At 40.4% G+C, this 14,729-nt stretch overlaps 1 protein-coding gene across 1 annotated transcript in view; it reads right to left on the bottom strand.

Moving 5' to 3' along the window:
* The window catches only part of cnih3 (cornichon family AMPA receptor auxiliary protein 3), a 131,080-nt gene extending 118,558 nt beyond the window's left edge, over positions 1-12,522 (bottom strand). Inside the window, 2 exon segments of the mRNA XM_030128581.1 lie at positions 11,687-11,785; positions 11,788-12,522. Of these exon segments, the coding sequence (XP_029984441.1) occupies positions 11,687-11,785; positions 11,788-11,823 (135 nt within the window). The 5' untranslated portion in view covers positions 11,824-12,522.
* Between the last annotated feature and the right edge of the window lie 2,207 nt (positions 12,523-14,729).

Raw genomic sequence — 14,729 nt, 5'->3', positions numbered from 1 at the left:
ACCACAGCTGCCCTGGGGCAGACTGACAGAAGTGTGGCTGCCAATCTGCACCTACGGCCCCTCCGACCACCACCAAACATTCATACACCAGTGTGAGTAGCAGCACTGGAGGCAAGGAGGGTGAAGTGTCTTGCCCAAGGACACAACAGCACACGACTGGGACAGAGCGGGATTTGAACCACCAACCCTTCGGTTATTGGACGACCCACTCTACCATCTGAGCCATGGCCATGCTTGCAATGCCTTTTTGCCAATGCGACAACCAGTTTAATAAAACAGACCTGAATTTCAAACTAATGACAGTGTTTTGTTGTTTTTTTTCTTTCTGTCTTGATTCACAGTGTAGATATAAACCAAGCTTCAGCTGTGTGTCAAGAAGTGTTAATGTGTAGTTATGTGAAATGTTAGCTACAGTGTTAATGTAGTAAGCTATGGTATATGGTCACAACGACTAATATCTCACAGGCCATATTCAGGGGTGCTGCTACCAATTGTGGGCCCCATGAAAGCATAAACGTTGTGGACCCTTCATAATTTCAGTACGTTCTCGATCTGTCAGAGTGGTGTGTGGGGGGGTCCATACATGACGTCACTTACGCTAGGGTGAAATGAAAACCGGAAAACTGAAAGTTAACATGCTTTCAACGTCCAACTCCCGACTTCTATGCCTCTGTTATACAGCGGACCTTACACAAAATTTTCACTACTTCTAACCTCTATCCACTGGATCTCCTCCACTGCTCTATGGGCCCCCCACAAATGCTGCGCCCCATCAGTTTGTCATGTTTACCCCCCCTCCATCAGCACTCCAGGCTTAGCATTGATGCAAGAAAGAAAACTAATATTGATGTTTTGGGTTAGTGTTTTGTGCCTCACTCTCAGATAGCATAGTTCTTCTTGCTATTTAAGAAACCCTACACTATGCTGCTACATTGACAGATTAGAAACAAACCACAGTTCCAGTGAAAAAAGAAGTGAACTGTCTTCATGACTAATCTTACAGTGGCATATGGAACCCTACAAACATCATGCTCATTTACATCAGCCATCTATCTGTCCTATTATCCCCTGTGTTATCCACTGCTATATGTGATGAACGGCAGTGGATTTTCGAAGCCTCTTTGCACGTTCGAAAGATCAATGCAAATCCAGCTGATCTAAATCCATGCATTTTATGAGCTTTACCTTGTCGACTGTGATTACCTGACCCCAGTTACATTTTCAGAAACCCAAAATACAAAGAAATAACTGGTCTAATGGTGTGAGTGGTGTGTCTGCAGTTGGCACTAGTAAAAGAGCTGAGGACTTTGGGAAATCATTTCTAATTAAGAAGTGATTGGGAATATGTGGTTTTGGCTAAACAGTCTCCAATCTCGTGTAACATCAACAGAACCACTGCTGAAGCAAGAATGTAATAACTTATTTGTAGTTGTAATTGTACTTATGTGACTGTTGTAAAATGTAAAAATAAAGAGGTACTGGTGCTGTAAGAAGAGCAGAATGCTTGGAAGAACAGCCAGGGAGGACAAGGATCACCCCTATAATCTCAGTGTATGCACTGTTCAGTGGAACAATGGAAACAGTGGAGTCAGGATGATGGATGAGGAGCCAGCAGGGGTTAATGAACACGTGGATCGATGCCGAGCCAGCCCAGCTATATAGTGAACACCACCTCCATTAGCCTCTGGTGAATGGTGCCAGAAAGCAGTGTTGACTGTTTGCTTCATTGAGATTACATCAGTTAGATCGCCTATGCATTTTTTTCCCATGTGATGTCTTACTAGGGCACCTTGAACACAAGCTATTTCCTATTGTTGTTTGCACGGTTCAGGGAGCATGGTAGAAAATCAACATGGCTCTATATGCTAAACACTTAGTACCCCTACCTTACTTCACCTTAAAACATATGTATTTGTATTTTCTTTTATCGTAGTTTAATAGACACTGTATGGTAAGCCAATAAAAAATGTTTTTAGCTTTTAGGAATCTCCTTCTTACTCTTTGTATGTCTCTTATCTGTTGTAATATCCAAATTATTTGGGGGGTTGATTAATGCCCCTTCAGCCGCGGTGGAAATAAGAGTTAATTTAGTTATTTTACTCAAGTACAGTGCCTCTGGTACTTAAAGCAATGTATGACTTTCATCACAAATTTCTTTTCAAATTTGTAAAACCCAAGTGATAGCCTACTTATCATTAATCCATTAGTCTTCCTGTGTTTACGCATCTAAATCACTTCCCTCACAGTGAACAACTTCAAAGATGACGCCATCATAAACACGCATGTTTACAAACCAAACCAAAATGTCACTCAGGCTTTGTCGAAAATTTTGTCGCGAAGTGCATTGTGGGAAGGGGAATTACACACAGCAGCAATGTCGCTGTCTCTTTGTGAGTGCTGAACCCACATGTCGCCTTTACCTCCATCCACCAACTATACTCATTCTTTAAGGGTGTGTTCACAGTGGGTATCTGGATCTGTGCTGTACCTGAATACGCTCACATCTTTCCCGCAGATGTTGCGTTCACAGGCACATACCGTGGCCCATGCCCGAGTTCGAGTGAGTGTTACAGGGCCGAAGAAATTGGTAACAATGTGGAAGGAAATCTGTCACTATCCAACAAATGCGGAAGTCAGAAGACAAACCCTTACGTCATCAACCAAGCAACTGTTCTGTTCAGTTGTCTACAATGGCAGCAATACTATCTGTTAGCCTGTTTGAGGCAAAGTGAAGAAGAGCGACCTTCAGTGTCATTGATATATCACTGAGTGGTTCGGTCTAAAAGGCAAGCCTGCGTGAGGCTCTTTCAGGAGACAACAGGAGCGCCGTCTATGGTCTCATGGTGATTACATCACTTCTGTTGTCAGAGTGGTGATTAGGTCTTGTCTGTTCTCGGGAACGGGTCGCTTTCACACTGAAATGTACCGCACTGGAGTCCATGCAGTCTGTACCTAGGACTACCTTCTCAGCTGGATTCAGGTACAGCACTCGCACACAGAATGTTTGCATTCACTTTGATAAAATTAAGCAGACTTTAGGGTCCAACGTACTCAGATACAGACTTGGGTCCGCAGTGTGAAAATGCCCTAAAACAACCCTGGTGGACTGTATAATTTTACATTGTAGCAATCTGGCAATTCTTGCTGAATCTGTGAGAAACTACTTTCGCTTCCCACAGTGCACTTCGCAACAAAATTTCTGAAAAGCCCTGAGTGATGTTTCGGTTTGTTATGTAAAGAAATGGACTGTGTTTATGATGGCGTCATCTTCGAAGTTATTCACTGTGAGGGAAGTGATTCAGGTGCACGGAAAGACAAATGGATTAATGATAATTAAGCTATCACTGACGTTTTACAAATTAAAAAAAAATAATTGTGATGAAAGTCATATGCTGCTTTAAGGAGAGTGCTGACTTTAGTTTAGAAAATCTACTTTATACTTCTTTACACTTACACCTAACTATTTAAGAGTCAAATGTTATATGTACATCTTTGACAGTGTAGGTTTTATCATAACACTGACCCCACAGGCTTGTACGGTAGGCACTAGGAACGATGGGTAATCACTTCCCCTTTCTGCTCACCCTGATGCATCCACCACTCTGGAACAGGGTTAGACCACATGACCTCTTCCCATTGAAACACGGTCCAATCTGTACGTTCTCTATCAAACTGATGGTTGTTTAATAAATGACAAGCTACTCACTGCATCAGGTAGGGTTAAAGACCTATTCTTCTGCCCCTATCTGAGTACTTGTAATTTGTACTATCACTGTTTACTTGTATTGTCTGTACTTTTTTTTATACTTAATTCAATGGTGTTGACAATCATGCTGGTCTGTCCATCATTACAAATGCTATGCAAAACAAGTGCAAAAGTAATAATACCCCCGTCCGGTCGCATAATACTTCCTGTCCCCTGCCTACCCAGGGATTAATTTATTAGAGATATAACTTCAAATCTTTTCAAAAACTTTTCAAAAATGTTTTTTAAAAAAATGCAAAAAATTGAGAGAAAGGCATATGCAAAGACCTTTTGAGTCAAACTTGAAAATAATCGGGTGAATAATGTCCAAGAAATTGGTTTGCACAAATTTTCTCAGTTGAAATTTTCAAACTTTTGTGGAAAAAAAAAATTAAAGCCAACAAACTGTGCGCAGCACCTCTCAAAGTGGTAAAGAACATTGTGTCAAAATTGAAAAGCATTGGGTTAACAGTGTCCAAGAAATGGGTTGGACAAAATTCTCTGATGGAAGGATGAATGGAATTTCTAGTATATCTATAAGCCCTATATATAATTAAAAAAAAGAAAAAAAAAAAGAAAAAGAACCATGTTCTAATAAACCTAAAAACAATACAAACAGCAAGCATCATATGTAACAGAAAGGTTGTATTTATCTAGCTTCATGGTAAAATGTTTCCTTTGGTCTTGAAGCATAGTATATAGACATAACAGCTGCCTAAAACACACCATCCTCCAATCAGAGGACAAAAAAGTCTCAATACGATCAAGTTGTGCCATCATGAACACTCCCTTTCCTAAATAACACAAAAAGAATACAAGTATATAATCAGCAAAAACTACTGGTGAGCAAATTTGGTGTGATTTTTTTCAGGCAGTTCAAGTGTACATATACTGCCAGTGTTTGATGCTGCGCACATAAAGACAAAAAGACAAAAATTTCAACAAGCTGTACAGAAGAACAAGACCTACAGCCTCCTTTTTTCTTTTATTTTTCTCTACAATATAGTATTATTATACAATAGAACCTACAAAAACACAATATGTCTAAAGTGCAGTCATTATAATAACAGTTTATCTTAGTGTAGTTTTGATAATAAATATTGCACTGCCTTTTCAAAGGACTCCACAATGCATCTGAAAAGTGTTACCCTACTGACGGTCTAAGAAATCTGGTGCCTGGAAAAGTAATGGCTTTGTTGTGTACTGAATTTACCATCTGGCACACTTTGTACAGCTCTCTGGGCATTTTCTATAGTATATATAGAGTAGTGTGGTAAATAAAGAATGACTGAATGATTTTGGATGCAGCTGTGACAGTCGTGAGCCAAGCATTAAGTGAAAAAGTTAATTCATCTTTATTTCATTGCTGTTATTAAGACATTAATAATCCAGATGGAGACCATTATGAACTTGGCATGCCCTCCCTTCAACACAAAGCTATACTTCCCCACAAAGAACTTTAATTTTATTATTTATCACCTCTGCGTTCTTTTGATGTCTCCTGCTCTACATCGCTGTCTATGTGCAGCTTTGCATCTGCCGTTACCCTTCTTTTCATGTTGTATCATCAGTATTTTTTATTCTGCGCCAGTCTATCCAGTGGTGCCGTCTCTCCTGGTCTGAACCTACAAAAACCAAATTGGTAGTTGCTCTGCTCATACCGTTTGTCATTCCTTTTTAATTTCGCTGACACAGACACACATGCTGATGTTATTCAGCAAAATTAGCTGAAAACTTCTGCTGAATAACACTTGTAGTTTGAATTTTGCTTCTGCACCTTCTCCTCACTTTACGTTTCGCCAAAGGAAAGCCCTCTTCTCTCAGTTTCCTTGTGAATCTCATCATCCTTTGCCCTTCAGTTTTCTACATAAATAACTTGTTTTGTTTCGCCTTCACAACACCATTGAGACAGTAACAGCTGAGGGAGCGTTATGGTTGTTCACTGTGAATGATTATTCACATGACACCTCTGTTGGGCCTGTGAACGCCCTGTACTTGTCAAAATCTCAGTGTGATGCAAAGTCATACTTGAGAGAAGAAGCAACGCTAGCTGGTGTTTGTGAAATCCTGGTGTCTAGTGTCCTCCCTGTGTTATTTATCCATGTTTGATTTGTGTGAGGCAATTTACGTGAATAAATGAGAGGCAAGAGGAAGGAAAGGGGCTGAGAGAAAAGTAAGGGTTCTCCCAGGACCAGGTTACGCTGGTAGGGTGGTAGGGAAACCTGCTGCTTAAATTTACTTTGGGCCCCTGTTGCCTTTAGGTAGCCTGTAGGTGTGCAACATGAGGCAGATTTGTTATATTATCTAACTGACGGACATGGTGAAGCATTTAACCCCTTAAAGAGTCTGATATTTTCAGCCCAATCTCATCAGAAAAAAAAACAATACTGCTTGATTGTTTAACATGCTTTAAGGCAAAAGCATTGTTGTTTCTTTTGTAAAATTATTGATGTATTGATAAGCTTCTCAGTAGGAGTAGGTTGGAGGTGGATATTGTGAAATAACAAACCAGTGGACTTAAATACAGGAGACCAGCATTTGCATCCTATTACAAAGCCAAAGCAGACATGGTTAATATTAAACCATGTTTGTATGTTAGATAAGTTAAAGTGGTAATAGCTTTATGGATTTATGTTTCTGCCACAGTGGGGGAGTTTAGGCTGGTATGGATACATCCACACTAACTGGTTTTCATTTTAACACTAATATTTTAGGAAAGTTTCAGGGTTTTAGATCATCTTTGTGTTTTGGACATTCTATTAAGCCATTAGTATAATGATCCATGTGACAGACATACAAAAGGTTTCCTTGACTATTGTAAAATTATCTATTGTTATCCAAATAGAAACAAAAAGTTTTAAAAGGTAAAATCTTCTGATCCAAAGCCAAAATGTTATGCATATTTCGGGGAGTGGCCACTGTGATAGACAGGAGAGTCTGTCTGTGTCTGCAGTGCTGTGTGGGCTTTGATTGACAGGTAGCGTAGCTTGGCTGCTGAGTCGGATATCGGTAGCTCTGGTTTATTGAATGAAACTTATTTTTCTGCCTGACAACCATCTGTAGTTGTGTTTAAGGAGTTAGGTCAACAGGTTATCAGATAATTCTGTCATGAGGTTTATTTACAATTAAAGACAATAACCACAATAACATCACTGCAGTGACTGATGTTAGCATTAATATGCATTGAATTAAATGATCTGTCAGATAGGCTGCTAATTAGCTCAGGCAATGGTAATTAATGTGTCAGGTCATTTCATGAGCTTGACAAACCCAACTATTCGTGTTAACATTCATTAAGTATCTACAATTACTTTATAACGTTTATTATGACAGTTTATTGATGTGGCTGGTGTTTTCTGTATGTTCCAGTTTTATGTTCTGCTTTTTTCCAACTTTACCCTCTTTTTTCTATAAAACACAACATGATTTTATGCTATTTGTGATATTTAAAAGTGATACTTTTGTTCAGTCTAGGCTTTTTGGTTAATAGGATAAAATAATGGTTCACACAAAGATCAACACCAAGATCATTTTTAATGGTAATGCACTATGTTGGAATACCCCTCCCAAAAGGATGTTGGTTCTGAGCTACAAAGAAAACATCCCTCCATAGATACAAAAATGGCTTGAGCAAAACAAAAACATGATTCCTATTTTCAAGTAATCGTACACTAAAGAAAACATAATTGCAAATACAACATTAAATCTTCTTAAATCCCCCTAAATGTGATCCTTTAAACCTTGAAGTCATGCATACTATCACATAAACTGACTTTTTTAAGTTGTCCAACATTTGATGAATTAAATACTTGGAGTAAATCATGATGTTATCAGTAAGTGCGAGTCTTGTGGGAACCCATTTGACCCAGATTATGATTTATTTGTTACTGCTTCTTTTACATTACTCGTGCTTTTGCACCTCACTGTACTTTGCATGTAATACATATAAAAACGTGCCACCATTTAACATAAATCTCAAGTGAGCGAGTAAATGATGTGACTGACTCTCCACCCTTTGCTACACTTCCAGGACATCCTCTACATCATATCTACACCACAGGGCTTTCCCATCTATCAGAAATGCATCTGAGGAGTGTCTGGCTCGCTCCTGGCTTTAATGACACTCAGAGCACATTAGGGCTGTGGTTACATGAGAGGAGATTCACTCAAGTGGAGTCGCATCATCAATGTGCAGAGCCGCTGAGCTCGGCGGAGGTCGCAGTTCACCTTGTATATTAATTAAAATGGCTTCATAATGGCTTACACGAGTGTTCCCATGGGTGACTGTGACTCTGCAGTCAATGTAATGAACAGATTTTGATGATTGGCTGCTGTCATTATTTCCCACAGTGAGATACTGTGATATGTTCAGCATCAATATTACATTTAGTGTATCTAACTCTGCCACTCCCAAGCCAAAATCTTGAATCAATCACCACAAGAGTTTTTAAATCGCTTTTAACTGGATGAAGACATGATGGAATTTATGGAATTATTAGACTTGCCATGAACTGGAGAGGGCTGTCAAATGCGACTCTGAGATACTGACATATGGAGTATGAGCTTAAAAGTGTAAAAAAAAAAGTGATCCAGCTTAAAATATAGTAATAAATTCCTGACTGATCACATGGAAATGAATAGGTATTTACAGCACAGCACAGTGGAAGCAATTTACCAAATTAACTTGTTCTAAGTGAAGTCAGAGTCTAAGTTGTCACAAACACACATGCACACGTGTACACACACACACACACACACACACACACACACACACACACACACACACACACACACACACACACAGAGCACTTATAGTGTAATATGGCCAATGCCTGTCAGTGCACTATTTGTTGGGGTTAATATAGCATTATAAGTGATTTAGAAACAGATAGTATATAGAGAGAGCTATGTTTCTGAATTATAGTAGGATAAATACCAATGACAATACAACTACTACTAATATTAATAACAGTAATAATAATGGTGATGATAATAATGATGTTGATTATGCCATTCAATGGGACCTGTCATTATGTGGGATACTTAGGTACCAAGTGAACATTTAGCTCCTGAGCTTGATGTGTTGATGAAACAGCACAAATAGGCAAGAGTAGGGATCTGAGCAACTTTGACAAAGAACAAATTGAGATGGTCAAATCTCTGGGTCAGAACATCTCCAGATCTTGTTGGTCATTCCCAGTATAAAAAGGTTAGAACTTACCAAAAGCAGTCGAAGGCACAACCAGATCTCAACCAGTCATGCATTTACAGGAATAACATTATTACCACCTGTCTAATAATGTGTAGGCTCCCCTTTTTTCACAAAAGCAGCTCTGGCCTGAGGCCTAGACTCCACCAGACCTCTGAGGGTGTGCTGTGGACACCAATATGTTAGCAGCAGATCCCTGAAGTCCTGAAAGGAGAGAGGTGGGGCCTCCATGGATGGGACTTATTTGTCCAGCATCTCCTACAGATGCTCAATGGTCCTGAGATTGGGATGTCTTTGCTTGGTCCGTTTTTGGTCAGTACTAATCTCTGCAGACCAGGAACACCCAACAAGACCTACAGTTGTGGAGATGTTCTGACCAAGTCATCCCCATTACCATATGAACCATGTCAATGTCACTCACTTCCTTTCGTTGCTCATTTTGTTGCGTCCAACACATCAGCTTCAAGGACTAAATGTTTACTTGCTGCCTAATATATCCAACCCAGTGAAAGGTACCATTGTAATAAAATAATCAATATTATTACCACTTCTCCTGTCAGTGGTCACAATGTTATGGCTGATTAGTGTATATTTTACAACATTAACTACATCTTTGTAAAACTTCACACTAGCAGCAGCCCTAACTTGATAAGCACTACAGTGACTGTTACTAGTGTTGCTGCTGTCCCCACACTTTAACACTAATCTGGTGGGTTTTAGCAGGTTAGTGCTTCAGCCCTCTGTGAATCCAGGAACAGAAAGGGATGAAAATGATTAATGATGATAGAAGTTCTAAATATACCCAACACGTTGTCCCCTTTTTCCCCCTTTACATCGGTCCCAAAGAACTGTTTCACATCTCTGAGGAAGAAAATGTGTTTTTCATAGTGAGATAAGAGAACAACAAGAGAATAAAAAACTTATCTGCACCTACAGTGAGTGAAGGTAAGGTACTCAGATGGGAATTAATTGGCTTGGTAGGATAGTGTTTGATTGATTATAGCCAATTAATGACTTCTGTCCCTATGTGAGCAGCCATTAGTCATTTTGGACTTCAATAACTCCAGGGCTCGTCTTACCTGCTGACAGGCCTGGTGATATGTTTTAGTCAGGCCGGTTCATTAGTCATTTTTTCCCATTGTCCTCTCTCTGTAGCCTCTGTCTTTTTATGTTCATTTACACTGGCTCATTTTATTTATAGCTTTATTTTACCCGGGGTGATTTGACTCAGCTCACTTGCTCTTTTTAGCAAATGCGCCACCGCTGAGGGCATGAACAGTAACCTTTTGGTCAAGTGGGCCACTGTGACAGCGGGATTCATTGTTTTCGGCGGTTCTTTGAAACCAGATGAGTTCCTGAAATGTTAAAAAAAAAAATCAGCACTGACAAAGATGGCTACCGGCCAGTGTGGTTGATATATGTGAGAGAGTTTCAGCCAAAAAAGATTGTTCCGACTTCTTTTTTGGCAGGTGGCTGGCGTTAATGTGCAGCTTTGGCTCTTGCTGCACGCTTTCCCTTCCACAGCTCCCCATATTCCCACCTCACAGCCTCTTCCTAATTATGTTTCTTCGCAGTATGGAGCCCGAGCTTATTATGCTGCGTGTCTGTATGTCACCGTAAAAATGGGAATCAGTGGAGGAGGCCTCTTCTACTGTTTCTGCCGTCTTAAGCAGAATGCAAAATAAAGCCTGGCGCGATGTGGATTATTGCTGAAGCCACAGAATTATGTGTTCCATTGTGATCCTCTGTGAGTGCTAAATTTACATTACAGACATAACTGAAGGAAGTGTTTGTGGTTTCACTTCTTTTGTCACAATAACAGGACACGTAACCGCTTTTGAATCTCAGAGAAGTTGTCACTGGCATGATTGGTTTCAGTCTTCTCCTTTTGCATAATTGTGCTAGTATGAGGGTTTGCACTCACTGTATTTTTTTTGTCTCCTGCTCTTTATTTCTGGTCTGTGAGCAGACACATGGGCCACTGTCTGACAGACAGCCAGACCGACTATTAGCTGTAATTGCCAGAGGATCAGTCATCCCAAGTGCATCAGGTCTGTTGCTGTTTCCATGCACACGCACAAAAAGCCAGAACCCAGGGCACTAGGCTGGAAGACACTGACCCAAATCTGTCTTTACATAAGGCCTCCTGTGATGGAGATGTTGTTCGGGGAGCAAATAATTAGATTATTCAAATATCATAATGCAGTCAGTCTTATTGGCACTGGCGCATAGCTAAGCAGAGACTTGATTAAAGGCAGAGGGAGCAGAGCGTAAAGATGAGAGAGGGGAAATAACACGCTACAAGATTTCCTAATTGATCTGGAAAGAAGGCTGGTTAATTGATCTAGGATGCTGTGCACAACGCTTGCAAGTAGTTGTGCATTTTAAATTGGGTCAGTGCAAATGTTTAAAGTAGCCAAATTCAGGGAGCGATTGGTGAAGATTGTGACAAAGTGGTGGAAACGAACGAAAGGCACATGTTGGAATGATGAAGCAAGAGGATGGAGATACAGGTGCGCACCTTTTGTGTCCAAGGAAACACATGATGGGGAAATGACCCGCGTTTTTTTTTTTTTTTTTTGTCTTTTTTTTTTTACGTAAATGTGGATAAATTGGAGCAGCATTCTCACTATTACGCACAGACATCACACCTGCGCGTGTCGGAATATTCGCTGTTTGTAACATATAAAGGATAAGATGCAGGGATGATAAATGAAATCTAAGATACTCACATGCCATATTGCGAAGAATATCAGGGACACGCAGAGGACCAGAGACAGCATGTAGCAGAAGGCAGCAAAAGTGAACATAATTAAAGGGGGAAACGGTGGATAATTTCCCAAAGAAGGACGATCCCGCTGACAAACATCTAAAAGAAACAAACAAAAAAATAACAATAAAAAAATAAAAAATTAAAAAAAAAAAAAAAAAAAAAAAAAGAAATAAACAGAAGGTGAAGAAAGTTATCAAGGTGCCGTGAGAAGCCGAGGTGGCACCGGCATCATGACTTCGCCTCCTCACACTGTTTGCAACAACAAATTGTTGCAGGAAAAACCCAGATGATCAGAGCGGCGTGTGCGTACACCCAAACACACTCTCTGAAGTCACAAGAGAAACAACAGCCGCTCGCTCTCAAATCAGTCCACTTGGCATGATGAATGTGCGTCCGCCACAGTGTCTTTGGTCAGGTAATCATAGAAAAACGCAGCGTTCTTGTCACGGATTCAAAGTGGTAAGAAGAGGTTTATGCGCAAAAGCGGGAGCAGGAGACGCGTATGTAGGTAATCCATTCAGCAGCGGCGGCTGCAGCGGGAGACCCTCTGCAGAAGAAGAAGAAGCGCGGTGGTGTCAGTGATGGAGCTCCTCGACACTTCATACACAATGTCTTAATAGATGCTGCTGTTTGTCTTCGATCCACAGTAAGATATCTATCAGCGGCACTGAGCAGATAGTGCAGGAAGGCGTGTGAACAGGGGGTTTAACAGAGCAGGTGTGCGTGCGTGTGCGTGCATCTGCGCGTGTGCGTGTAACTGGTGTACTTTAAAAGACTAACTGGATTATTAGAAACAATTGGTCCTCGGCTCCTAATACACTGACTGATGCTCATGTTGCATCTCTACTCTACGGCAATTTTGCAAACAAGAAAAATATTCACATTGACATGATTATAGGTTCGGCACTACATGCTCCAAAAAAGAATGCAGGAAGTCCGGAATTATTCAGATCTCCGTCAAACAAAAATAAATAAACTTAAGTGTTGGCTCTTTAAAAAAGATTTTTTTAAAATTCATGTCGACTAGGACTAGGGACTAGGAGCCAGGCTTGGTTTGAGGCCAGTGTTTGGCTGAGAGTTTGGCGCCACCGTGTGACACTTTCAATTATTGAATAGAGCTGCCAAAGGCCAATAATGAAACATTTGCAGATATTTAATAAAAGTGCATAAGCACCTGAGAAATATTTGTCTGCTGTACTAAAAAACAAGAATAAAAAAAATCTGATTCTTCAGATTCAGAATTTCATGTGTCATCTCATCTTTGTCATATTGTATGTTATAGCCTAATTGTATGAATACATGTATATCCATTGCAAAGGTCTCAGGCCACCATTAACTTTGTAGTTTTTTCAAGGTTGTAATAGCCACATGTTTTTTTTTTTTTGTTTGTTTGTTTGTTTCAGTCTCCCTATCAAAGCAGAGTAGGACAGTGGTACAGTGGTTTGCACTATCGCCTCACAGCAAGAAGGTCCTAGGTTTGATACTATCGCCTTCTTTTGTGGAGTTTGCATCTTCTCCCTATGCCTGTGTGGGTTCTTGTTGAGTACTCTGGTTTTATCTCACTGTCCAAATAAAAAGAAGACAAGCCTTTTTTTAGTAAACACAGCAGACATAAATCACAATCTCCGATCACCAGAAAAAAGCAGTTCAGAAAATGGATGGATGGATCCTTGTCGTCTTGGAAGTGACGCAAATGAAAGAATATCGGCTCCTTGCAAAATCAGTCCGCCAAGGGCAACAAGGCAAGTGGGAAGACATCCTACCAAGGTCAACTGGTTGGTGAGACCTTTGAAGAATTTCCCCAGATAAAAAGAGTCAACTATACTACTCTTCTCAGCTCAGCCAACCAGGCACAGTGGTATGTGGCAAAAAAATGAAAAGAAAAGAAAAAAAGACAATGGCCTTTGCAGCATAGAGCAGGGGAACCTCCATCATATCCTGTGCGGGTGCTGCTCTGGCCCATGGCAGCCACAGGCGGCAGCAAAACCAGGTCCAGTGGAAGTTGGCGGAGTACACCAAAAGAGCAAGCGGGTGGCAAACAAGAGGCCTCAGGGCTATCAGAGCCGGTCAGTGTTGATATGCCCCCCTCAGTGAAAACCATCAATCCTGGCCAGTGGCACAGACTGGTCATTTCAAGTGGACATGGACAGGCAGCGGCCGTTCCCTGTATCTATTATGCACACTATGCTGTTGCCTGACATCATGTTTTGGTCTGAGATGAAGAAGCTGGTGCTCCTATCTGAGCTGACTGTGTCTTGGGATAAACATTGTAGCTCCAGGGCAGGGGTCGCCAACCCTGGTCCTTGAGAGCTACTATCCTGCATGTTTTAAATGTATCCCTCTTCCAACACACCTGATTCAAATGATAAGCCTATAAAGCTCTACAGAAGTCTGATAACAACCCGTCAGGTGTGCTGGAGGAGGGAAACATCTAAAACATGCAGGACAGTAGCTCTCGACGACCAGGGTTGGTGACCCCTGTTCTAGGGGATCATCTGGACAGGAAAGAGAATAAAGGACAACCCAGTAAAGGAAAACTCTATCATACCATTTTAAGAAGACAACATCAATACAAGTGAGTGTTGATAATATATATATATATATATATATATATATATATATATATATATATATATATATATATATATACACACACACACACACACATATATATATATACATATATATATATATATATATATATATATATATATATTCCTTTCTTTCTTGATGGCTCCCCGTTGAGTTTAATATAGCCATGAATATGCTTGACAATTACGAAAAAGAAAAAGTTTAATGCGTCAATGAGAGCCTTATTTTGAAAGTTCCGACCGGAAACGGAAACGAATGCACGCATCCACTTCGCTTCGTTGCCTAGCAACAGCGCGCGGTAGTAAAGTTGTTCTGCACTTTTGACTAGATAAATGGCTGATCTATTCAGTGTTTTCTCTACGAGCCAATAATGAACACAGTGTTGAAGTAACTTACTGAGGTGTTTTAAG

The sequence above is a fragment of the Sphaeramia orbicularis genome, chromosome 24 (assembly GCF_902148855.1).
Source record: "Sphaeramia orbicularis chromosome 24, fSphaOr1.1, whole genome shotgun sequence".
Taxonomy (NCBI): Eukaryota; Metazoa; Chordata; class Actinopteri; order Kurtiformes; family Apogonidae; genus Sphaeramia; species Sphaeramia orbicularis.
This window is presented reverse-complemented; position numbering and strand designations above follow the sequence as displayed.